Source organism: Melopsittacus undulatus, chromosome 12, assembly GCF_012275295.1.
Source record: "Melopsittacus undulatus isolate bMelUnd1 chromosome 12, bMelUnd1.mat.Z, whole genome shotgun sequence".
NCBI classification, from domain to species: domain Eukaryota; kingdom Metazoa; phylum Chordata; class Aves; order Psittaciformes; family Psittaculidae; genus Melopsittacus; species Melopsittacus undulatus.
In genome coordinates this window covers 3287961-3314621 of record NC_047538.1, presented here as the reverse complement: position 1 = coordinate 3314621, position 26661 = coordinate 3287961, and the positions used below count along the sequence as shown (strand labels likewise).

The 26661-nt window shown below is 48.8% G+C and overlaps 1 protein-coding gene across 7 annotated transcripts in view; it reads left to right on the top strand.

Moving 5' to 3' along the window:
- Positions 1 to 26661, top strand: part of EIF4G3 (eukaryotic translation initiation factor 4 gamma 3) — a 149666-nt gene that overhangs the window by 47492 nt on the left and 75513 nt on the right. For 4 of the 7 annotated variants that reach the window (XM_031045706.2, XM_031045703.2, XM_031045704.2 and 1 more), the window contains exons 2-3: positions 1383 to 1526; positions 22419 to 22514. In XM_031045706.2, coding sequence (XP_030901566.2) covers positions 1383 to 1526; positions 22419 to 22514 — 240 coding nt within the window. The remainder of the gene's footprint in view (positions 1 to 1382; positions 1527 to 22418; positions 22515 to 26661) is intronic. The other 3 variants (XM_031045709.2, XM_031045708.2, XM_031045705.2) reach the window with 2 other exon arrangements.

Genomic DNA, 26661 nt, shown 5'->3' with positions numbered 1-26661 from the left:
GTTTGAAGTACCACAACTACTGCAAATAACCTCTTTTTCTCTACAAGAGGCAATACATGTTGGTGATGTGAGCACTTGCAGCCTCCTGATGGTGTTCTTTACGGTGATACCCTTGTGTTTTGTGTTGCTTTCACTTTCTTCTCCCCGTCTTAAGTGCGAGTTTTAATGTCCATCATGATCTACAGTCATTTCAGAGCCCTGAGTGCTGCCTCAGTGACGTGACAGCTCTGTCTTAGGAGTCACATAAGAGACTTGGGTTTTCTTGGGGGTGGGAGATGGGAAGTTCTATTGTGTCTCTGTAGCAGTGGCTTCAATTCAGCTGAATGAGGCTGTGTGCGCACACACACCTGCTAATCCAGATGAGCCAAATGAGAGCTGATTCCCCCCATGGGGAAGGCTGCAGTCAGGGATGGAGGGTGAGGTTCTGTGGCTTGACCCACCCTCCTCTCTAATGAGCACAAGGCTGCTGTAAATCTTCCTGCAGCAAATGACTCTGGTCCGTGTCCAAGGCTCCAGAAATTCCCGGTTGGAGTTCTTGGGGCCAGTGCAGCTGTTTTGGTGCTTTAGGTAATGCAACGACGGCGTCGATACTTGGAATGCAATAAAATGGCTTGGAAAAAGCATTTAGGGGTGAACTCGGTGACTCTTGCTCTCGTACTTTGCTCTCTTGGAGCTTGGTGCTAATGGTCCATTAAAGATCAAGGGCCAGGAATTGCCTCCTGCCTTCTGTACCCTTTGGGTTTTTTACTATAGCGACTGTATAAAGTGTATTTAAATCACTTCCATCATGGAAATAGCACAGTGGAGCAAGGACATATGCCATGAGGGGATTTTCCAGCATTCTGCTGGATGTGTTTTCATTAGTACTTTGTTATAGAAGCTGAGAAAGGAGAAAAGTGTATTCAGGAATTGCTCTGGAATTTTATTCTTTGCTTGTGGCAATCCCTTTGGATAACAGGGCCCCTATGTTGTCTTTTTTTTTCCTTCTTGGAGTGGAATAGGCAGCTTTTCCTCTTACTTTGTTGGGTCACTGGTAATGTGTATCCCTTTGCAAAATCACTGTATTGTTCAATATGGCCTGTAATGGAAGGATCAGGAGATCCCAGGCCTGAAGTCAAAGGGCTATTGCAAAGCACAACCACAGCAGTAGAGCTCATCCAGTTCCTACACATTTCCGCCTCTGACTCTAGTTGGAGCTCCTTTTGTGATCCTTCCCTCTTTTCCTGCATCATATAAATAGTTCCCTAACTCGTACAGCGTTTCACTTAGATAAATATAGATATTATTTTATATATATAAAAAGATGCTGCTAGCTGCTTTCTTAAAAAGAAGATGACAGTATCTCTACAGATTGGATTACTAATACTATATTTTACTAACAGTTTATCTCCACACAGGTAACACAAGTAGCAAGACAGCCGGGTCCTCCTGCCCCATCCCCTTACACTGCACATGAAATAAATAAGGGACACCCAAATCTTGCTGCAACGCCACCGGGACATGCATCGTCCCCTGGGCTTTCACAGGTAAGACCTGGCATTGGAGCAGAGCATTCCCAGCTGCCCTCTTTTCCCCTTGGCTGATGCTCAAGCTTTGCTGCTCAAACATCAATATAGATGTCTGTGACCAGTATAGAAACCTTGAGTAGTGAAGAGTGTCTGCAGCTCGAGCCTTGCAGTGCCTTACAGGTAGCTCTCAGGTTTATTAAGCGTCAGCTCATTGTTGAGTCTGCAACAGAAACCAAAAGCAACGTGAATAATTGCAGGAAGTACTCACTGAGGAGGAATGTGCTTTGTTGTTGGGCATGGTCTGACTTCTATTTTAAACACCGTAGATATGCCCAGTGTCTTCTGTTAGGGGTTTTTCCATCTCAAGTGTGCTGTGCAGGAGGCTGTGATACTGTACTTCTGAGAAGTGGGACAGTAAATGAATTACAAAACCGAGTGCTAACAAAAGAAATGAGACAAAGGACTGATTACGAAAAGAAAGAAGAGATAAATAGGAGTTATAATAAGAATGGAGAAATTACATCCAGTAAGATCTGTGGAGTAAATTGGTCCTTTTGTAGTCTTTATTAGATGAGTATTCTCCAGGGTTGATGTGAGAGTGGAGAAGCTTATCATGAGGGCAAAAGAGACAAGTAATGGAGTGCAGAAAGAGGGAAGATGAAGATCCAGGATTGGGGAAAGTGAGATAAAAACTCAGAGGTTTGAGATAGATGAAAGCCTTATGTTTAATTTATCTTGTTCAAATGAACAAGGTAGGAAGGTGTGAGTAGGTTGGCTGTTAGATGTGTGCTTTCATTAGGTGGGGTGCAGGATGATGGGTTGGGAGCAGCGAGGTGCTGGTGAGGGCCTTGAATATGCTGAGCGCTGGGAGAAGGCAGCTCCATTCCTCCTGCAGCCTCTTGGCTTTGGATGAAACATTAAACTGCAGCTGACCTTTTGGACTAGGAGATGAGTGAAAGCAAAGCAGGTCATGTAAGGAACATTCATCTTAATAGTGCACATTCTACATAAAACTTGGTGGGGAAAACTGGAGACTTGTGGTGCTGTTTGAAAAGGTGCAAGTGCTCATCCTTTATGGGCTGGGAAGTCAGAGGCTGAAGTATCTCTTCAGGAGCATAAGTAGCTTGTGGGCATTAGCGGTGGCAGAGCCCTTTCTTGCACTCATGGCACGTGGCTGTTGGAAGTAAGGCCTCTGGTTTGGAGGCTGAGCCTCACCTAACAGGGAGAAGGCAGCAGGGCTGCAGAGCAGACCCCAATACCTTGTCTGGTTTGTGTCGTGCAGCAAGAAATTGGTTCCTGGTGCAGCTCGTCAGCAGAGGGAAGCTAATCATGGGGCAGATAAGAGGGGAAGGAGGAGAACATTCTAGGCAGCCTCTTTAAAAACTCCTCTAATCAAGGGTTATTTCTTCCCTTAATACTTTCCTGTTGAGTCAGTGCCTACGTAGGGAGCGGGCCCCACGCCAAACCTCGCTCCAGCCAGCGGGAAAACGCTCCTTTCCTGTTCTGCTGCCTCTGAGCTCTTGGAAATGAGCTTCGATTGTGTCATTCTGATGCTGCTCGTAGGAGAGGTCTGACCTTACGTCCTCCATGTCAGCTGAGGATCCTTGAGGGCTCCAGGAGGATGTTTGTCCTCTGACTGCATGGGGCTGGCTCTTGTGTGCTGAGTTACAGGGCAGGGGAAGCATCGGCTGTTGTGCACTTCTGGTGCTGTAGAGGAGTGAGGTCTGGGGAGCTTTGCCGAAGTGATGCCTACAGAGCTGGGGTTTGGGAGCAAAGTAGAAAGAATGGTTTCTGTTCATTCATAGCACTTGCTTGGTGCTGACCAGGTGTCTTCACTGCTGAGGCATCCCATAGAATCCCAGCCTGGTTTGTGTTGGAAGGGACCTTAAAGCTCCTCCAGCTCCAACCCCTGCCACAGGCAGGGACCCCTTCCACTGGAGCAGCTGCTCCAAGCCCCTGTGTCCAACCTGGCCTTGAACACTGCCAGGGATGGGGCAGCCACAGCTTCTCTGGGCACCCTGTGCCAGCGCCTCAGCACCCTCACAGGGAAGAGCTTGTGCCTAAGAGCTCATCTCAGTCTCCTCTCTCCTGGGCAGGTTCAAGCCATTCCCCTTGGCCTGTCCCTACAGGCTCTTGTCCCAAGCCCCTCTCCAGCTTTCCTGCAGCCCCTTCAGGCCCTGGAGCTGCTCTGGGGTCTCCCCTTCAGGAGCCTTCTCTTGTCCAGGCTGCCCCAGCCCAGCTCTCTCAGCCTGGCTCCAGAGCAGAGCTGCTTCAGCCCTCGCAGCATCTCCATGGCCTCCTCTGGTCTCACTCCAACAGCTCCAGGTCCCTCTTGTGCTGCTGCCCCAGAGCTGGATCAGGGCTGCAGGGGGGGGTCTCCCCAGAGCCCAGCAGAGGGTCAGGATCCTCTCCCTGAGCTGCTGCTCACGCTCTGGGGGTGCAGCCGAGCACACGGGGGGGTTCTGGGCTCAAGTGCTCACTGAAGCTGGTTCATGGGGAGCTTCTCATTGACCAACACCCCCAGGTCCTTTCCTCAGGGCTGCTCCCTCCCATCTCCCTCAGCCTGTGTTTGTGCCTGGGATTGCCCCGACCCATGTGCAGGACCTTGCACTTGTCTTTGTTGAACCTCTCAACCTTGCAGCTGGAGGTGACAGTGAAGAATCCCATTGGCAGTGTCTATGCTTGGGACGCTTCCAGCACTGAGGCTTTAAAAGGGTTTGAGACTTTTGACATCAGCAGTTATAGGGTAACCAGGAGAACCCAGCAAGCTTTTTCTGTACCCCTGAATGGGTTTGGGTGAATTCACAGTCTGGATATTCTTGTGTATAGCAACATCAGGCCTTGGGGTCAGGGTTACATGGTGGTAAGGAACTCCCAGTTGAGCAGAGGGTCAGGTGAAAGCGTTACCTTTTCATGGCACATACTGTTTGTCCCCTGCAGTTTCACCTAATACCCTCTTGTGCTTGTGTTAAGGAGTGAGGTGAGTGGAAGTTTCCTATCTGCAGACCACTTTCTGTCATGGTTTCATTGATGTGCTTTATTTGAGGTAAACACTCCAAATCCTTTGAATCTCTCATCACTTGGAAGTTCTCTCGTGTAATTGTTTCATTTGTCTGATTCTTGGGCTCCTTAAGTGCTGCTGTGTCCCTTTTATAAGACAAAGCAACCCGACATGGTGTCCTGCTGGATGGTTCATTACTGATTTCTTCAGCAGCAATATCCCACTGCACAGACTGCTCTGTACCTGAACACCCCACAATGATGACTGAGCATTGAGCAAAGGTTGTCTTTGTGGTTGTCCCTTTGTGCCTGATGTTGTGGGGGGTGTTTGTGCATGGTCAGAGGTGTGTGTGTTTGTGTGTTCTGGATTTGACAGTAATTAAAAAGCTAAAGAAGAGACCACTTCATTTGAATGAGAATCTGATTAAGGGGTCATTGATTTCTCCATCAGAGCTGTGATTTAATGAGTGCTCATCAAACCAAGTCTTTCTGAGGTCAGGAGTGCTGTTCAGGCAGTGGTGAATGAACATATTTACGTGTGGTTCTGAGCTCTGGGTATCACTCAGGTCTAAAAGTCATTTTGCTAGTCATAGAATATGTGTTGCTTGCTTGTGTTCACACATCCCTGAGTGCTGTCAGTGCAGGGCTCAGCAGAGAGGTCAGTGCTGTGCTTCTCCCTAGTGGGCATCTCAGCATCCCTTCTTGGAGGGCTCAGAGCCACTTACCAGATTCCTTAAGTGGGGATGTTGCAGGAGGTGAGCAGAGCGTTAGTAAGTGCTGCAGTTCCACACACAGTCCCCTGGCTGCTCCAAGCTGCCTGTTCCTGTAAGGCTGGTGACTGGGCTCAGGAGATACCTTGGAACACTGGAAAGTGATGAAAGGATCTGCTGACCCTTGGACACGCTCTGGGCACCTGGAGCTGCACCACTTGGTAGGTCTGCAAAGTGCTGTGTGACAAGATTTTGTCCGGTGCCTAAAGGGGCTGCAGGAAAGCTGGAGAGGGGCTTGGGACAAGGGCCTGTAGGGACAGGCCAAGGGGAATGGCTTGAACCTGCCCAAGGGGAGACTGAGCTGAGCTCTTAGGCACAAGCTCTTCCCTGTGAGGGTGCTGAGGCGCTGGCACAGGGTGCCCAGAGAAGCTGTGGCTGCCCCATCCCTGGCAGTGTTCAAGGCCAGGTTGGACACAGGGGCTTGGAGCAGCTGCTCCAGTGGAAGGGGTCCCTGCCTGTGGCAGGGGTTGGAGCTGGAGGAGCTTTAAGGTCCCTTCCAACCCAAACCATTCCCTGATTCTGTGGTTCCACAACAGAGTGGTCTGTAGGAGAGGTCTTGGGAAGCACTGGTCAGGAGGTGTACAGGATATCCAGTGTCTCCCGTGGCAAGACACATCAGGTGCAGATGTAGCTTGGAGCTTTGTAGCTGGTTTTCCTTTACCATTATTTAAGTAAGCAGCAGCAGATGGTCCTGCAGGGCTGTGGTTTGGTGCCTCTTTCACTTTTTCTTCTACCTTTTCCATCTGACGTACCCAAAACAAGAGAAGGGCTTTTGCTGTTCCTCTTCCTCCAAAGTCTTCCATAATACCCTGCCTCTGGCACTTTGCTGCCCTTCAGACTTAGGTTCTGTGTGGTGAAACAAGAAGAGCTCAGCAGCGATGTGAAGCCATCCTACCCCCACCTCCACAGCAGCGTTTGTGCTTCCCAAATTCCAGGGCTTTGAAATCATCCTGCTGCTCTCAGGAATGCAGTGAACTCCGCCGGCACTGGGGAATGCACAGCACACGGTGCTGCAGCGATGTTATGGCCAGATGTGGCCCCATGGACATAAAATTCCATATTCCAGTTGTTCTTTGTGTGAAAGGCTCCTTGTACTGACTGGGATTGGGGGAACGCATCTCCACTGCCTCCTCTCTCAGCTTGTAGGCTTCAGGAGTGTCTGGTTTGAGACAATTCACATTCTTAGTGTACAGGGAAAGGAGAAGCCATTGAGAAAGGAATAGAGAAGTTTCTTCTTGGGCATGGCTACCGGAGCAAGGTGTCCTGAGACCAGGTAAGGATGGATTTACAATGTGCCGGGTACCACAGGCTCTCATCCTGTGACGGGTGTGAGCCAGCCCAGTGCAAGTACTGCAGGCAAGGAGCCTTCACACAGGAGTTAACACAGAGCAGCTGAAGTGCTGTAAATCTGCCCCGCTCCGGGTTGATGTTGCAGTAATTTATGGTGTATCCGTGTTAGGATGGGAATAATGGGAAAGTGGAGCTGTGCCAAAGCAGCGCGGATGGGGCTTGGAGGGGAGCAGCAGCAAAATGCTTCCTGCTGTCCCAGGAATGATAGCAGAGGAGAGGGCTCCTCATTGGTACCATGAGCATGTGAAGCTCAGGCCATGAGGAGAAGACAATTTCATCCCTCCTTGTGGCCTAGGAGTGTTTTGAAGGATCCCAAGGAACAAGTTCTGTGGGTTCTGGTGCCTGAGGTGAAGCAACACAAGAGGGGAATGACTTGGAAAAGACTCTTGGCTTTTTCCACCTCAGCTTTAAAACCGCAGGCTCTGATGTGCGTGCTGAGGGATTCCTTCAGTCCGGGACCACAGCTTGGAAGCTCTGACCAACCACACTTGGAGCAAATGGCCAGGAATTTCCTCTGCAGTCAGGCTCTCCATAAGAACTCATTGTGGGTGCTTCATGCCCACCCTTACCTCTTGGGCTGAATTGCTGGAGCACCCAGGGGAACCTCTGGCATCCACTGCGACCTTGCCCTGAAGCTGTTGCAGATGCTCACAGTGGTGTTTAACAATGCTTTACCTGCTCCTAGCAGGGTCTGGATAACACCCGCAGAGAACAGGAGAGCTGAATGCTCTCGGTGTACAGAGACCTTGACTTGTAGGTGGCTGATGGAAACCTGGAGCAGATTGTACAAGCTGGAACTTGTTACCATCTGCTCCTTTGCCTGAAGTGAAAAGAGTTTTGTGGTCTCATTCTGGTCCTCAAAAATGTCACCCTCGCTAAATTAGCGTTTGTAATAGCAGTGAGACATTCCTGAGTGCGGTAAGGTCTGGGAATCTGTGCCAGGAAGCGTGTCTGTGTGCCATCTGTGGCGGGTTTATAGGCTTTCCCCAAGCCCCCCTTTTATTATCTTGGAGCCTTTCTATGGGAGCTGGGATCCTGTTACAGCCACGATGTTTATTCACTATTCCCTCCCATCACTTTTAGCCCAATTTAGGTTTTAGATGCTTTTAATGAGCTGATGTTTATTAACAGATGGAAGGGAAAGAGGAATGAGGGAAGGGAAGGAGGAGTGTTATTTAATCATAACCTTGCCCCATTGTGTCTTTGGATACCCCAGGTGCCCTGGGACATAGCAAGTGTTACGGTAGCTGCTCACTCCTCATGCTGGAGGCAGCTGCCTTCTGTGTTCTCTTGCCTGTGAACTGCATGTTACACTCACCTTCCCTCAGATGCAGCTATTGATAGAACTTTACAATCATGGAATGGTTTGGGTTGGAAGGGACCTTAAAGCTCCTCCAGCTCCAACCCCTGCCACAGGCAGGGACACCTTCCACTGGAGCAGCTGCTCCAAGCCCCTGTGTCCAACCTGGCCTTGAACACTGCCAGGGATGGGGCAGCCACAGCTTCTCTGGGCACCCTGTGCCAGCGCCTCAGCACCCTCACAGGGAACAGCTTGTGCCTAAGAGCTCATCTCAGTCTCCCCTGTTCTGGCAGGTTCAAGCCATTCCCCTTGGCCTGTCCCTACAGGCCCTTGTCCAAAGCCCCTCTCCAGGGTTAAAGTCAGCCCATGTAGATTTTGGAAGGCTGTTGTAAGGTCTCCTATTCCCCATTAAAGGAGCACACGTGTGCGTTGCTGGGAAGTAGTGCTCTCTGTGAGGTCAGGTAATAAACTTCCGCAGCCGCTGGAGCACAAGGGGCTCCTTGGTTCTGTCATCTCATGTGAACAAATACCCATCACTTTCTCTGTTTTGAGACCATCTTATGTCAACACCTGGGTTGGAGCCAGCTCTAAGCTCCACAGGGAACTCTTCACCCAGAGACAGCTTTTCCATACAGGAACTTCCTTGGTTTATGTAAGGTGCTGTTATAGCGGATTTCATAGAATCATAGAATAGTTTGGGTTGGAAAGGACCTTAAGCTCATCCAGTTCCAACCCCCTGCCATGGGCAGGGACACCTCACACTAAACCATGGCACCCAAGGCTCTGTCCAACCTGGCCTTGAACACTGCCAGGGATGGAGCATTCACAACTTCCCTGGGCAACCCATTCCAGCGCCTCAGCACCCTCACAGTAAAGAACTTCCTCCTTATATCCAATCTAAACTTCCCCTGTTTCAGTTTGAACCCGTTACCACTTGTCCTATCACTACAGTCCCTAATGAAGAGTCCCTCCCCAGCATCCCTATAGTCCCCTTCAGACACTGGAAGCTGCTCTGAGGTCTCCACGCAGCCTTCTCTTCTCCAGGCTGAACAGCCCCAACTTTCTCAGCCTGTCTTCATACGGGAGGTGCTCCAGTCCCTGAGCATCCTCTCATTGAAAGCACACAGAGTCCTGTAACTGCAGAGCAGGAAGGGTTCTCAGGCAGGGCATTCCTTAACAGTCATCTTTGTGGCCACGGAATGGGAGATGAGAGTCTCCTTGTGCCAGTGAAGAAACCAGGGCTGGACCAGGCAGGAGGATGCACGTTCCCCTCTGGACCATGGGTTCCAGGCTCTTGGGTTTTCCACTCCTACCAGATCATGAGGAAAAAGACAGTTTAAGCAACTAAACTGACGGTGCTTTGTGAGCATGAAACCTCCTTCCAGCCATGTTCATGAGTGTGTTTCTGAGCAGTCAAGAACTTGACTGCTTACACTTCCCTTGGCCGTGGTTCTGTGCATCGGGGTCAGGCTGCTTCCCACCGCAGCCTTGCAGTGCTGACTGTGAGCCTGCAGGAGTGTGTGACTGCTGCTGGAGATGGGAAATTGGAGTTATTTAATAGCTGATAAATCCAGGAGAAGCGTAATCTTCTTGTGGCCTTTGTGTTAAAGACCTGCTGGAAGTGCAGCTGAACTCTCTGTGTTGTAATAGGATTAGGAGGGGTTTGATTGGGTTAATAACGTTGGGAATATTTGCTCATGTCACGTATTTCATTAGGTTTGATTCACTGCTGTGCTTTTTACCTCATTAGTTTAAATCTGGGTAAAGCTGTCCTGGAAACATAAAGCACGGCTGTGTCTTAGTGCCTTTGGGCTTCAGGGTGCTTTAGTGTGGGGATGCTCAACCTCATGGGTAGGTTGCTGCTCTGGGCTTAAGAGCTGGCGAGGGGAGATCTGGGGTTGTGGGAAGGTGTAGCTGCCAAATAACTCTATTAACATCAACAGTTATTTAGCCTTGGAAACAGGGACATTCAAAAGGTGCACCATAGGTGAGATGTATGGATTAGTGTTAATATTTATGCACTAAAGGAGGATTAGGAACAGCCTGAAACACTTTCCTTTCTAACAAGGAAAGGAATGGAAGAAAATCTGGTACAATGTGATCATATACACAGAATTCCAGACTGGTTTGTGTTGGAAAGGACCTTAAAGCTCCTCCAGCTCCAACCCCTGCCACAGGCAGGGACCCCTTCCACTGGAGCAGCTGCTCCAAGCCCCTGTGTCCAACCTGGCCTTGAACACTGCCAGGGATGGGGCAGCCACAGCTTCTCTGGGCACCCTGTGCCAGCGCCTCAGCACCCTCACAGGGAAGAGCTTCTGCCTAAGAGCTCATCTCAGTCTCCCCTCTCTTGGGCAGGTTCAAGCCATTCCCCTTGGCCTGTCCCTACAGGCCCTTGTCCCAAGCCCCTCTCCAGCTTTCCTGCAGCCCCTTTAGGCACTGGAGCTGCTCTCAGGTCTCCCCTTCAGGAGCCTTCTCTTGCCCAGGCTGCCCCAGCCCAGCTCTCTCAGCCTGGCTCCAGAGCAGAGCTGCTCCAGCCCTCGCAGCATCTCCTTGCAAAGGAAAGATCAGCACAAAAGCTGAGTCCAGTCAGGCCTGGCCCTGCCTGCAGACCCCCCCGCAGTGCTGACACTGCGTTGTGCAGGGATTACTGCTTGCAGAGCTGTGTTTAATTCTTCTCCGTGCCATCCTGTGTGCCCAGCGCAGGAGGATAATGTGGTTTCTCTCCTGTTGCTTGAGGTTTTGCTTCCTGGAGCATCCCCAGCCTTGCTCAGAGTCATCCCTGCCTCATCCACCCTGGGGTAAACGGAGTTATTTGGAGTAAGGAAGCTCTCGCACAGTTGGTGTCTTGGCCACACAGCACACTGGGTGCGTGATCTAGCACAAGGGTTTTCTTTGGGCTTGTGATACTATTGTGAATCAAAAGCAGCTTCAAAATTGGCAGTAACTTGGTTTTTTGGAGGGGTTGAAATGGCATTTTAATAGAGAACCAAACTCCTCGGTAGGTGGTCTAAAATGCTACAGATCCCTTTCTTGAGGGCTTCAAGCACATTTCCTGTTCTCACCATCACGTGGACTGTGCTTTCATTTGATGCTTTTCAACTTTACCACTCATTGAACTACATTTTTATTCATGATCTCAGATGACAAAATAATTGGAGGCAACTTGCCATTTTCTTATGTTTAATATTTTCTGTTCTGCTATTCCTCCTGCAATAATACCTTCTGTTCCATGCAGTTTAATGGATGTTTTCCTGTATGCTCCAGAAAATCTGTAGTTGTCAAACAAACACAATGTGTTGCAGAAGGGAAAATGTCCCAGTAAACAGCCAAGTCAGAGCTTTACAAGCTGTGTTTTGTGAACATAGAGGGCAGTAAATACCCCTGTATCCAGATAAAACAGGGGGGAAGGAGCCCTTGAATTACCGGAGTCCATCATTAGCTGTTCTGTCAGACTGGGAAACTGAAGAATAACCTCTGAAGCCATTTATACCTTCAGCAAGGAACACTGTCCTGGAGGGGGCTGCAGGAAAGCTGGAGAGGGGCTTGGGACAAGGGCCTGTAGGGACAGGCCAAGGGGAATGGCTTGAACCTGCCCAAGAGAGGGGAGACTGAGATGAGCTCTTAGGCAGAAGCTGTTCCCTGTGAGGGTGCTGAGGCGCTGGCACAGGGTGCCCAGAGAAGCTGTGGCTGCCCCATCCCTGGCAGTGTTGAAGGCCAGGTTGGACACAGGGGCTTGGAGCAGCTGCTCCAGTGGAAGGGGTCCCTGCCCGTGGCAGGGGTTAGAGCTGAAGGAGCTTTAAGGTCCCTTCCAACCCAAACCACTCTGGGATTCTGAGATCTGTCCATCCAGCTATCTTAAAACTGCACTTGTTTAAGTATCCCACTCTGCATCTTCAGTTGACCCCATCCCTGTGCTCTGGAATTTGGTATATGCTTATTGGTTTGAATGCCTTCTCTATTTTAACAGGCAGAAAGATGCTTCTCTCCTCCCCAGAACTGTGTGTTATATTCACCTTAACAGCATGTTGTGGGATGGCTGCATTCAGTGCTATAACTGCTGATAGAATAATTGCAGTTGTTATGTTGGAAACACAAGCTAAGGCTGGGCTGCAGGGAGATGGCCAGTCAAACAGCAATACTTTCTGCCTTTTCCTTTCCACCCTTCTCCTTTGTAACATCCCTACAAGAAGAGGGACCACAACTTCTTAACCAGGAAGGAGAGGGGTGTTCATCTCGTGTCTGTATTGCCCTTTGCACAAACCATCTTTGTCCAGGGAAGAGGAAACCGTGTTTCCTTCACCACCTTCTGTCAGTGAGAATCTGATTATTCATCTTCAAGTAGAAGAAGTGCCTGTAGTCTTGTGCGTGTTGCTTGGGACTCTGTTTCCCTGTTGCTTGTGCTGCTTTTGCCTGCTCGAGTGTGTGACACTGAATCTGCAAAGCCATATAAAGGTGGTTGGAAGTTCAGGACATGTACACCGAGACAGGCGGCTGCAGTGGATTAGAGGTAACAGTGGTTCAGCCACATTTGAGAGAAGGAATTGCTCTTGGATCAGGGCATTTTTATCTGTTTAAAGGCTGAGTTTAATATTTACCAACACAGGGAATTCTCAAGGCTGGGCTTACGGAAAAAAGGAGGGAGTGGAAACTGGAGCACTTGTGCCAGGCAACATCCTCCCTTCTCCTCCTCTTCCTCACAAGCGGTGCAGGCTCTTCCCTGCTTCTTGTCCTTGTCTGCAGTGTCAGGAATCCCTAAGACTGTGCAAGTCCCATCCCAGTCCCTCCCAATACCAATACCAATCACGTATTGGCACTGTGATGTGATGAATTCCATTACAGAGTGGAAACCCTGAATCTGCACAACATGGTCAGTGTCAGGGGTCTGGTACTTGCATCATTGACTTTAATGGGGCTTTGGGTATTTATACCAATCTCTGCAGTAAACCAGAGTGTTTCCAAGTTCCTGGTACATCATACAGGGAGGCAGCGGAGGAGAAGCGCCATGGAATTGGATTTGCAGGATGCTGTGATGAGGACTGATTGCAGTGATGTTGGGTAATTTGCAAATGAGCAAATTTGCAATTCTCGATGCGATGTGAACCCAAAACCTGAATGTTTGAACATGGAGCTCCAAATGAGGCCTTAAACAGAATAATCTGATAGTGAGGTTGTTGAGACACCACTGAAGTATCATTGTAAATAAGAAAAGCTAAACTATGAGTGTTTGGAGAGGAATTGTGTATCATTTCATCACTGTTGCACTGGTTTGAAAGCTGTAAAACTGGATAGTTCACAGGAGAAGTGAGAATATGCTTTTATGCATGATGTGAGAGAAAAAGCCTGGGATGTGTAGAAAAGCCTGGGATGAATAAATTTAATAGTTCATATCTTAATTCCTGTTATTCCAGTGAATTTAATAATCTTCGTAATGGTTTGTCATACTTGCAGGTGAGCTGGTTCTGTGCCTTACGGAGACAACAGGGTTTTTCCTGCCATACTCAGATGATTCCCATTGCACAAACCATTGCAGCTGAGGGCTTCAGGGTCTGCCAGTAAAGATAGATTTGAGTTAAACAGTTATGAAAATGCTCATAAACCCCAAGTATGTCCAAGAGCAATCCCAGAGCTGAGCAGCGCCATGTTTGCACTGAGATGCAGGCACTGACCATGCAGGCCCCAGGTATTGTGGTGACCCTGGGACTGGTCCCAGGGATGCTTCCCGATGTGCCAAGCACAGTTCACTCCCGCAGGATTCCTGTGAGCTCTTTTGGCACTTAACTTCTCTTTCCCTCCCAGGACTTCAGTGCCTTTCTGTGCAGCCGGGGGCTGGCTGCTGCCACGGTGTGGGTGGTGTGGTTCTGTCACAAGTTTGTCACCCAGGTGGGTGTCTGTAGCTCAATAACGTGACCCTGTGCAAAGCTGCAACTGGAGGGGCAGAGAGACACTGGGAGCATCTCATGGGGCTGGTTTGGCTTCCCATGGCATTCATTTGTGAGTGCAGGTGGATAAAAAGAACTAATTCTTTGCTGTCCTCACTCTGCACAGGTTGTGGACTCCACAGTGAGCCCTGGGCATCTCCAGAGATGCCACCATTGGTTGTTCAGTAGTTTTTATTTTGTGTGTTGCCAATATACTGGTTTTAGGTCAAAAGCTGCTTCACCTCCTGTTCAGTCATCTCTGCTGCAGGTGCTGCAGCCCCTGGGAGGACAAAGGGAGACAGAGAGAGCAGGAAACCTCTTCACCCCTTTCACTTGATGCTACCAGTGTTCAAAAGCCAGCACTGGATGGAAAAATGAGCCTTTTGTTAGTGATGTGTTCTGTAGCCTTTAGTAGGAGGAGATTCTTTTAAGGGAGATAGAGGGGAGACTGAGATGAGCTCTTAGGCAGAAGCTGTTCCCTGTGAGGGTGCTGAGGCGCTGGCACAGGGTGCCCAGAGAAGCTGTGGCTGCCCCATCCCTGGCAGTGTTCAAGGCCAGGTTGGACACAGGGGCTTGGAGCAGCTGCTGCAGTGGAAGGGGTCCCTGCCCATGGCAAGGGTTGGAGCTGGATGAGCCTTAAGGTCCCTTCAGCCCAGACCAGTCTGGGACTCTATGCTACGATCTGTTCTCAGATGCTCTGGCTGTAGCTGTTATCTCTGTGATTGGCAATAATGCCACTTTTCATACCAGGCTAAAAAAATATCATCTGCTGTAACATTCTGTCTTTGCAAGTTTTAAACATTTTCATGGTTCCTTAGGCTGAAAGAGCACAGGAGCAGGAGCAAACGGTCCTGTTTGGGGGGAACACAGGAGAGCTGCTTCCACCAGCACTGTGGGTTTGAGCTGTTATGCACCCTTCCTAAAATTGAGGCCATGCTGAAACTGAAGCTTGAGGGAAAATAAAGGTGCTGGGTTTGTAGTAGGGGCAGAACTGCTGCAGGGGGTTTATTAAGTAATAGATTTGTGAGTTCATGAAGTGCTAGATTCATGGAAATGAAGATACAGGGTTTAAATTACAGTAATAATCCTCTTGCTTTTGAGGAGCTGAACGCTGAGAGATTTCCCCTGCTTGGGTACCAGATAGTGGCAGTTGTTCAGGTAATAAAAGTGATTTGGTTTCAGGCTGGGGCCTGAGCAGACCCAACTCAACAGATAAATGATGATCCAGACTTAAAAGGCACATCCCTGCTGGCACCATCCTTCCATACTTGTGGACCAGGTGACACCTTGTGCTGCTGCAGGGGATTTCTTTACCTGCATCCGAGGCCAGATTCCTGCTGCCCAGGCCTGAGACCCAGGGCAAAACCTTCTAAGAGCAGCCAGAAGGGCTGGTGCATCAACACAGCCTGTCCTGCACACCCTGATGGGCTTTTCCTTCAGCAGCTGGAAGGAAAACTGAGGCTGGTTGTTAAAAACAGGGATCAAAAGGAAATATGGGCACAGGGATTTATCTCATTGATGACTCTTGTGGCTCTCTGTCCTGTATCTTACTGAGCTTTGTGTCAGGAGCTTGTATAAGTAAGAATTGATGAACTTATGGACAGGGCACCTTAGTATAAAGTACCCTGAGTGTTTCTGCAACTGCTCAGCTGGGGTGGCTTTAACCAATAGTTAGTGTTTAGCTGGGTCAGTGAACATCTGTGTTAGAGACCACAGTGATGCAGGAATACCTGTGCCCCCCGACAAATGTGTCTGGGTTTCTTTTGGGGTCTTCTGCAGGAAGAGCTGGATTTTGAAGCGGTTTCATCCCGTTTCCAGCCAATTTCCTCTTTTATGTCTCAGTCTAAAATGGCAAAAGCTCTGTCTGTACGTCTGCAGTGGCACCTGCAGTGAGCTGTCAGCTGGGTGCTCTCGGTTGTTGGTGCAGGTATCTGCATGCTCCGAGGAGCTACAAACCACCCCAGCAAGGTATCAGTGTTTAACTCCCATCCAAAGCACCACACTGCTTTCTGTCCTGCCCAGGCAGGACAGGCAGTCCTTGGGGTGTCTCAGGGATGATGCTGACCCCAGCACACTCTGTGTTGGCAGGGAATGTTTTGCTTGTGCCGTTGTGTTCCTCCCCAAGAGGTGAAAGCTTTTTGTTGCCTTTGAGGTGAGTTTCAGCTCACCCCGAGCAGGAACATGTTGGTGTCACTGGGAAGGAACTGGAAGTCCGAAGGTTTTTCATTCTCCCCCAAGGTCACAGCGATAGCAATGGTGCTAGAGCAGCAGCTCCTGAGTCACGGTCATGTGCTGGAACTACAAGACCATTTCTCCTCCTCGTATGTAACCCCAGTAAATATAGACCCAGCCAAACTCCTTCCCTAAGCTGGGAGAGGATTCATGGAATAGCCGCAGCTCTTAACCCCTTCCCACCCCGAATGGAGGGCAGGAAGCTGCGGAAGCAGCTCTTCCTGTGGGATTTTCAGAGGTTTGGTCCAAGAAGAGATCTCCCCAGGCTGCGGCGTGACTCTGACTCAGCTCTTTCTGTGCCCATGTGTGCACTTTGCCTGTTTATTCCCAGTACAGGCAGTTTGGAGGGAGTTGTGTTACGCAGCAGGCTCAGTGTTGATTAACCAGCTCGGAGCTGAGCTAAGAATAACTGGTTTCAGTTGGTGTGGTGCTTGTGATTCCTGCCTTTCTTCCCTTGCTTGGTGCCCTCAGTTTCCTTTCCCCAAGGTGGGAACTGCACAGGGAGCTGTTGCAGAGGGTTTTCCCCAGCAGGCTGCAGGAATACCTGAACACAGCTATTAGCACCTTCCCCTGTGAAGAGCCACATCTGAAAGTCTGAAATGCCTCAGGTGAGAGCTTGAAGGGAAGCAAAGTGCTGTGCCTCAAAGGGGAGCAGCTCAGGTGCCATCGCATCCCTTCCAGCTCAGGGTGCTGCAGTTATCTGAGCTTCAGGGGTTCTGTCTGATGCTTCTTCACCAGGATCTTTACACAGAGCAGCAGTTGCTGCCCAGCCTCCCTCCAGAGGAGCTTATTTAGGGGATTTTTGGAGCATTTCCTCTCTCATCTCTTCATTTCCTCACTTTGGCCCCATCACTGCAGCCCCGGTGCAGAAAAGCCATGTATTTCCAGCGTGACTGCACGTGATTCTCTGACTTTGTGTACCTATTTAGATGCTGGGCACAGAAAGGAAGCCCTTTTGACAGATGAGTGGATGCAATACTTTTAATCAGCTGACTTGTCTGAAAAGCAGTGGAGCGCTGTGCTTTGTTCTGTTGGATGTTGTGATTCAGGCTGCCATGTGTTAACTTAGTACCTGCAGGAATTTATAAAGGGCTTTTTTCCTCCCTTTCCCATCTCCTTTCCCATTTGTGGTGCTATCACAAATACCAGTTCAGACACACCTCCATCTGGTGTGAAGCACACTGGGCAGAAGCATTCGTTGTGTAATAGCTGTGAAACGTGTTTATTGAGGTGATGTTTGTTGTCTTCAGTGGGATTTGTGTTGCGCTCGTTCCTCAAGGCTGCAGTTGTGGGTTGCCTGTGTTAAAAACCACTGCCTGTCCAAACATACCTTGTTTTGATGACAGCTTAATAGCAGAAACCCTTCAGTGCTGCTGTTTCTGTGCTGTTTGCTGGGTATAAAAATAGCTGGATGAGCCCAAAGAGTGGTGGTGAGTGGAGTTACCTCCTGGTCACAAGTGGTGTTCCCAGGGCTCATGTCTGTTTAATGCCTTCATCAATGACCTGGATGAGGGGATCGAGGGCACCCTGAGATGACACCAGGCTGGCTGGGAACATTGATCTGCTGGAGGGCAGGAGGCTCTGCAGAGGGACCTGGCCAGGCTGGATCCATGGGCTGTGCCAATGGGATGAGGTTCCACAAGGCTCAGTGCTGGATCCTGTGCTTGGGCCACAACAACCCCCTACAATGCTCCAGGCTTGGGGAAGAGCAGCTGGAAATTGCTCACGGGAAAGGCCCTGGAGGTGCTGATTGAACATGAGCAGCTTGTGCCCAGGCAGGCAGGGAGCTCCCAGCATCCTGGCCTGGATCAGCACCAGTGGCAGTGACTGTGCCCCTGCCCTGGGCACTGGTGAGGCTGCACCTTGAATCCTGTGTTCAGCTCTGGGCCCCTCACTGCAAGAGAGACCTTGAGGGGCTGGAGTGGGGCCAGAGCAGGGCAATGGAGCTGGTGCAGGGCCTGGAGCACAAGAGAGATGGGGAACGGCTGAGGGAGCTGTGGGGTTCAGATGGAGAAGAGAAAGCTCAGGGGGGACCTGATGGTTCCCTCCAAGTGCCTGAGAGGAGGATGGAGCCAGGAGGGGCTGGGCTCTGCTCCCAAGGAACAAGGGATGGGACAAGAGGAAACGGCCTCAAGTGGCCCCAGGGAAGTTTAGACTGGAAATGAGGAACAAGTTGTCAAGCACTGGAACAGGCTGCCCAGGGCAGTGCTGGACTCACCAGCCCTGGAACGGCTGGATGTGATGCTTGGAGACACAGGTTAGTGGTGGCCTTGGCAGTGTTGGGTTAACACGTGAGCTCAATGATCATGAAGGTCTTTTCCAACCCAAATGATTCTGTGATTCTGTTGAAGCCTTCACATGCTTTTTTCTTTATTTATAACTTAATGCTATACTTATTCTGAAAGGGTTTGAATGCTGAAGCAAATTTAACACTCGATTGCGTCGTCTTTCATGTGCCTCTCAGCCCTCCGGGTGTCAGAAATGACATCTGTTAGCAGCGAGGTGCCTGGCTTTGGCACTGGGTTTGAAATGCCTGTTTTACAGACTTGCTGCTAAAAGTCATCGTTCTTCAGGCTCGGTGATAGCTGCACTTCTTTTCTTTCCAATTTCCTTATGCTTCGGTGATTAAAAGAAGAGAAGGCTCCAGTGAGACCTTAGAGTAGCTCCAGTGCCTAAAGGGGCTACAAGAAAGATGGAGAGGGGCTTGGGACAAGGGGAATGGCTTGAACCTGCCCAAGAGAGGGGAGACTGAGATGAGCTCTTAGGCAGAAGCTGTTCCCTGTGAGGGTGCTGAGGCGCTGGCACAGGGTGCCCAGAGAAGCTGTGGCTGCCCCATCCCTGGCAGTGCTCAAGGCCAGGTTGGACACAGGGGCTTGGAGCAGTTGCTGCAGTGGAAGGGGTCCCTGCCTGTGGCAGGGGTTGGAGCTGGAGGAGCTTTAAGGTCCCTTCCAACCCAAACCATTCTCTGACTCTGTGATGAAGACTTGGGCTGTTTTGGAGCTGGGTGAGGACTTTGGGGGAAGCATGGAAGTGACTTAGGCTTTGCGCTGATGCATGTAATTTAAACCTGAATAAAACATGTTTTCTTGAGCCTGGAGAAGGCAGAGAATAGTGGATGTTTTCTTCTGTCTTTGCTGAGGTGCTGTGGGAGCAGCAGTTCCAACCGTTTGGGATAAAGTCTCTTCTTGTGAGCTGGTGATCAACTGGTCCATTTACATCCAAGTGTCCATTTAATTTACATCCTTTGTGCTGTTTGGTAAGATACAAAGAGTAGCATCAGGCCCCTTTGCAAGGTGCATGGTGACAAGGCTGCTGATCCTCCAAGGGGAGAAGCCTCAGCCTCATACTGGCCAGAGATCCCAGGTACCAGGAAGTCCGCAGCAGGATGCTACAAGTGCAGGACAGCTTCTCTGTAGGCTGGGGATGGAAAGGTACAAGTTCCCCACATCTTGTTAGTGCTTGATTACTCCTTGGTGTTGCGATCGCTCCTCGCTGTGGTGTCACCGCTGCTGTGGGATATGGTACATGCTGTTTATTACACAGCACTGACACCAACAGCTCGAGCAGAATCACACTTGTCAAATAAAAGGGGAAAATATTTGATGCTGCATCTGACATCTCCAGAAATTAGAAGACTTCTTGCAAATTACTTGTTAACAGGAACTGGAGGTTTTGCCAGTGGTAAGGGGGTAGGAAAGTGCTGGCTGCAGAGGATTAGACTGGATGAGCTCCTGGAGAGGAGTGGCAGTGGAAAACCTGCCCTGCACCTGCAAGAGATCTCCGCTTCCATCACAGGAGCTGATTAAAGCATTGAATTGCTCTTGAACCGGAGTCTTTGCTGCTGTATTGATATAAACTACTACAGAACAACGTTTGTCAGCTAAATATGCTACCAAGTGTGCTTTGGCATCCTAAATCACAGCAAAGATCTGGTGATGTGCTCAGAGGCATAGGTTTTTATTTATCATCTCTTTAGTACAAAAAGCAGTGTGAAAATCAGGTAGAACATAGCCAAACATCCTGCTGAGTTAGCTTGTGCCATAGGAACGCTGTCCTCCGGTGTCCATGTGCTTGGGAGTAAGCTTTGCTTTCTAATGCTCAGTTTGAGTGTGGTCCCAAAGTAGGAATTGGAGGTATCGCACCAGTAAGGACTGGTTTTGGGCTATGCTCAATTCTCTCATTCCCTCTGCCACATTTTGGTTTGGGTTTGGGTTTTGTTTTCTTCCTGAGACTGGAAAATTCATCGGCTGGATTGTTTCTAAACCCTGTTTTCATTTACCTTGCATTACATTGTGTTCAGCAGGGGCTGGAGCGGGGATTTTATGTTTAGCAATGAGAAAGAAGAAGCAATAGAACAGCAGAGAGATGCCAGCTGTCTCCTGGGCACTCTGCAGGGCACAGGACACTGGTCAGTGTGTGCAGGGGCACTTGGTGGTAGACATCATCCAAATGTATAGAATCGTATCATAGAGTCACAGAGTGGTTTGGGTTGGAAGGGACCTTAAAGCTCTTCCAGCTCCAACCCCTGCCACGGGCAGGGACCCCTTCCACTGGAGCAGCTGCTCCAAGCCCCTGTGTCCAACCTGGCCTTGAACACTGTCAGGGATGCTCTTCCAAAATAAAGACATATCCTTGCTCCCAAACCATCCTACATGTGCTCATGCTGTAAGGGCTGAAGATGCTGAGCTGTGGGTGAGGTCTGGGACTGCTGCAGGACTTAGCCTGGGAGATGAGAAGGAAATTCCGTGCTTTACTCTTCTGCCCACTTAATTTTGTAAGAAGAGCTCTTCTTAAATTGCTTTCTTAAAGCCATACATCCTCTGGTGAGGACTGGATGAGTCTCCTTTGAAAGGCAGGACATGCCTGCCTGTACTTGGCACAGTTGGCTAATTCAGACTTGAAAGTTTTGCAGGCTTCAGGACTGAGTATCTTTGTAGAAACAGCACGTTTTGTGTTGTTTCTACACCCCTCCTTGAGCCTAAAACTGCTTCAGGCTTTAGGCTGGCTCATGTCTCTTGAGAGCTAAGGGTTTATGAGTTTCTTTTTTCTTTCTTGAATACAAGCAGGTTTAGCCTACCAACTCTAACTTAGTTTTAGTGTTTAAAAACCTAATTATTCAAATCAAATCTAGCACAGCTCAAATCAAAGATACCCTGAAACGTGCCTGAGGGCTGGTGCAGCGAAACCTCTGCTCTCAATACCACATTACGGACTGAAACTTCTCCCTTTATTCCTTAGACCTGCTATTGTATTTTAATGCAAGGACCGTGAAATTCCAAGATGAGAAGGGATTCTTCAGCAGGGCTTGTGGTGTGAATAAATCCTAATTCAGTGTACAGAGGAGTATTGCAATGCTTTTAAGCATAATCTGTACAATGAGCCCAAAGGCTTTCTCCCAGAGAAGACCCAATAAGCTCCTTTATTCATCAAATAAATCTGATGGTGCGTAACCAGGAGGTTAACAGGGACTGTCATTGCTGTTGTTATGTGGTTGCCAATATCCAGAGGTGGCAGCATGAGGGATGGATAGTGAAGGGGGAAGAGCTAAGGGGATGGAGAAGTGGTTTGCAAAGGAGTCGTGCAGGAGTTACAGGGTAGCATGTAGAGTTGGGCTGATTCCTCTTTAAAGTGGAGGCTGTTATAGGCTGGGTTTAGGCCATTACAATAACAAACTATTAACGATTTAAAGAAGGTAAGTTACAATCTTGTTTCAAAGAGAATAAGGAAAACTCTGTAGAGTTAGTTCCAAATTGTTCTTGTTATATGTTCCAAAATGTCTTGTTATAATGTGCATTCCCAATAACTGCACAGCTCCAGTTTATTGTTACTTCGGGCACGTAACATGGGGGAGCATCTGGTGGTATAAATTGTTATAGCCCATTGAAATGAGGAGAAGCTTGCACAGCCCATGCTCTGCCTCACATCTGTAACAATTTGGGGCCCTTTCATTGTGTTGCAAACACTTTTCAAGCAGCACTGGGATGTGTTAAATGTGTTGCAGCTTGTTCCTTAGTGTTTGTCTTGTTCCGGAGGATTTATCGGCAATACCCACGGTTCCAGCTTTCCTGGGAAGCAGGTTCAGAGGAGGCTTTTGGGAAGCACGGAGCTGGGGGTCTGGACACAGCAGGTTTCAGAGACCTTGTGTTTTCTTGGGGAGCTTTGGGCAGTGTTGACACATTGGTTGTCCCCTTGATGGAGAAGGTTTTCTGCACCACAATCACCTGTGTCACCTTATCTGCCTGTTGATCAGCAGTCTGTCTGATAACGTGTTCAGTTCTGTGCTTTGGGATGAATCACTCGATACACTCATTTGTTACTTACTTTTCTTGTTCCCTGGCAGGCTCCCTATCCCTCAGGACAGAATGCAGCTCCAACCACACTGGTGTACCCTCAAGCCCCTCAGACAATGAACACGCAGCCTCAGACCCGCTCGCCGGTAAGGGAGCTCGCCTTCGCGCTACCCTACGTTCTCTCTTCCTGCTCCGTGTGTGTCTCTATGTGTCTGTGTGTGTCTGTAGCACTGGGCCAGTTCTCTGGAAAATGTATTCTACTGAACTGGAAGCACGTTCCAAATGGCAAATGTTGACTGAATCTTTCAGATGCTTTCCTGGTAGGATCGTTTTCCTTTTCAAGTGGCTTATCAGAAGAGAAGCGATGGAGGGATTCTCATCTCCATGCAAATAACACCATTTATTTTTAGCATAGTTGCTTTCAGGTTCACTTTATTTTAGAGTTTAGATTCATTACCAGAATCTTTCTCCTTTCTTCTTTTTCTTTTTTTTTCCCTTTTTTTCCCCCCTTTAAGGAAGTATTTCATAAAGTCAGGAAACCAAAGTGGTCCTCTGCAGCAGCACTCAGTCTCCAGTGGCCTCTGGGCCTTGCTTCTGACTCAATGCCACTGGATCAGTTCTAACCTAGCACCCTGTAGGTGCTCACACATTTAACAGAGCTTTTGGGTACCCAGATCTTTTTGTGGTGAGCCCCTTTTTCATCCAACTTCAGGTTTGATTGTCCTCCATCATCTTTTATTTTTCCTTTCTGTGTGTGTATTGGAATACTGCTTTGCTACTGTAGGACTTTTAGCGGAATCTCTGCTCATAGCACAGATCCACGTGGTGTTAGGAGACCCTCCTAGGGCTCAGCTCAGCTTCTGGAGGTGCGGTAGCTTGCCATCATGACATCTCAAACTTCAGTTAGCCAAGGGAGCAGCGATCCCTGTGCCTCTTGCAAAGCCACATCTGCATCCTAATGCTTTCAGGTTTCCTATAAAACCACTGCACCATTCCCAGCACTTCTCTTTTCAGAGTAAGGTGAATGCTGCTGCAGGTGGCAGCTGAAGGCTCCAAGACAGAACTCTTCTGTTTGTCCAGGTATATATATACACACACACAAAGCGTAAGCTTCCTCCCTGTGTGCAGCCACACTAATGGGCTTGCCCCAGCCCTGGAGGTTCCACCTCCTTGGGCTTTGCAGGAGGGTGACTCCTGAGACCCGTTAACCTCTGTGTTGCTGAACAGTTAACAGCAGTTTGATGATGTGGACAGCTGCAACTTTGTCCTTAGCCCCTCACTGTGATCAGTAATGCAGGATACTGATGGTAACCCCCTTCTTGTCTCAGTAAGTATAATCATCGTGAACTGTTGAAAAGCACAGCTAAGTTGGTATGGTTAGAACTGGAGCAAAAACCTGACTGAAGAGCTGCATCTCTAAACCAGTTTTTTTGACAGCCCAGCAGAACAGTGCCAATACATTGCACAGACAACTGGAAGAGGAGGAAGGTTTTGGAACAGAGTCCGGTTTACAGGTCCCTGGCTGGAAGAGGCTGGATAAAATACTGCATTGTAAGCAATATAACAAACTGTACTCCTTCTTGCAGGCGGTTGTGCCGATGGCACTGTTTTGATTTCATCCTTTCTTTCTTTATTAAGTTGTCTTTTTTTTTACCACATCTTGGGTTTTGTTGGCTGATCTACAGCATTGCACTGGGTTTGCTGCTTTGCTAAGAGCATGAGCTGCCCTGGCAGGTCAAGTGGTGCCGCCAAGTCCAAAGCTGGATTGCAGCTGGGAGGGTCTGACTGGGGTAGGGCAGAGACCAGGCTCACTCTGGGTTTGCTGCTCTGCAGGTAACAACTGCAGGGAATCTGGTTGGAAAATGGGTCAAATTGTAGGGTTTTGGCCCTGTTATTAAGGAGGAAGAATTGTCTGCAGCTCTCAGCCATTTTTTCTGTTATTTTTTAACTCTCCTGTGTGCAGACTTTGCCACCTGCTCTGCTCGTGACCATTTCCACCCCCATTACTAAAAGCTGCACCCATAACATCTCATTCCACCTCTCCATCCCAAAACAAATGCAAGACTGGCCCCATCCTGAGCTACTCCTGCATTTTGTTCTGGGCTTGACTTCCTTTTGGTTTTTAATTCTTATTTTTTTAATTCATTTTTTAACCATCTGGTTTTGGGGGCGAGGGGAGGGTGAGGAGGGCACGAGGAAGGTGACAGGGGGTCTTCGCCATCCCTGGGCTGCCATAGCACAGTCCTGTCCAGCACGCAGCTGGTTCGGCTGCTGTGGATACGTAGCTGAGGTTGATCCTAACCCTGCTTCCTTGAGCAGATGAAGCTTCCTCCATCTTTTTTCTGCATCCAAGGGCCATTGGCAATGGAAGAGTTGAGGCTTTTCTGCTCCTTCCAGGACTGCTGCCTTTGCAATCCAACTGGCTGCATGTTTTCTCCCCGTTAGCACCATAGCGATGCTCCAATAGCGAGAATCTCACAGCTCCAAGCTGAGGGGAAGGAGAATGGATTGGGAATCACTCAGCATGCCTGAGCATGATCCATTACCTCTTGCCCACGCCAGCCCTGAGCCCCAGGTGATTTTAACACAAACTGGCCATTTCTAGGACATCTGCCAAAAAATCCCCATGATCAGGAGGGTGCTGGAGCGATCCGGAGGTGTTTATTGTCAGGGAGGCTTAAGCAGCAGCAGGTAGAGGATGTACTCTGCTGTCCATGGAGCAAGGGCATCACCAATACAAGTGGGGTGGCAGAGATGCTGGACCTGGGTTCCATCAGGTTTTCCTTTCTATCTGCTACCTTCATCGGCCAGAGGAGTAAACCAGCCCAAAGTGCCTGTGCTGATCTGAGCCGGCAGTGACTACAGTTTGTTCTGTTGCTTACAGCTGCAAGTAGGAATAAATCTGATCAACCTGGATGGATTAAAAGAAATCAAAATTAAAAGCAAATCAAGAGCCAGTGGTGACCGGTTCAAAATAGAGGAGGGTGTTTTTCACTAACTCTGAAGTTTTATTTTATTCCTTTATTTTTTTCCCCTTGTAACATGTCTTACTTTTCACCATGGAAAATATTTTGGCTTCTTAAGGTAGAAGATTTCAGCTCTTGTTTTAAACACAGTGAGAACAAATCTTTTCTGTGGAGCAGTGATGAGAGAGGGACTTTGACCCTGAAATGAAGCAGCACGAGGTTTTAGCACCCCATCAATCTCTTTTTGACTCATTCTTCTCATTAGTGTGTACCATGGAGTGTGCAGCCCTGCAGAGAGGCTCGTGTCAGCCCCCCTAGGGTGGGCTTTAGCCCTTTTCTCAAACACAAGGCATTGGAACTGGGTTTGAGGAGTTATTCCTTAAGGAAAATAAGGACTTGCAGCACATTCCTCATCCATGTGCCTGTTTCTCACTGCTGTAGGACCAATGGGCAGAGCCACCATCCTTCACACCCTGAGCCTCAGGAAGATGCTGGGTCACTGAGCACTTCTGTCCTGTGGTTGCCATTAAAATAGAACCTTCTGCTCTTCAGTCTTACATGATGCTGCTTTGCTTTTTTTCTTTAATGTAAGGCTTAGGGGAAGTTTTTAAGGGTGGGAAGACTCTATTGGTGAATCAGTGCAGGTCATTCCTTATAAACTGTTGTATAGGCACACATCTCCTATATAGACACACAACTCTTATATAGACACACATACAGGCATAGAGTATGTCTGTAGAAACTCTTTATTTGCAAAGGTTTTCATGACTTTGCCCCCAAATGTCACCAGGAGGTGAAGGCAGAAGGATTATATAAACACCAGTATTAGCAGACTAGTCCTTGGAAGCCTTAAATGTAGGTAATTAAAGTGGTTATAAAGGAGAAAATCAGCTGGACCACTGAATATTTATACTTTGCTTCTCATGTTTGATGGCATTAGAATAGCTGGAGGTAGGGCTGCAAGGGAGCCACTTTGTCTTACTGAAAAACCCTCCTGTTAAGACAACCAGTAATTAGTAACCAGCTTTGATCCCTCTTCTCAGGCAGAGAGTAAAGCATGCAGAGCCCCTGTAGTAGGAATTAGCAGAGGTGGGCTGTACCTTGTGCCTCAGCACGTGCATTAAGTTATAAACCATCACAACTGGTGATGGGTAGGGGCTGTGGTGGGTAAAAAGCCACTGTGGGATCTCCTTTCATTTGCTCCATTTAATTATTGGAGCTATTATCAATAGATTTCTCTGCTTTCATCACGGAGTTCTGCTCATTACACTGAGAATGAGGGGTTTAAATACCTAACTCAGCTTTTCCAAGAGCATCCCTTGTCATC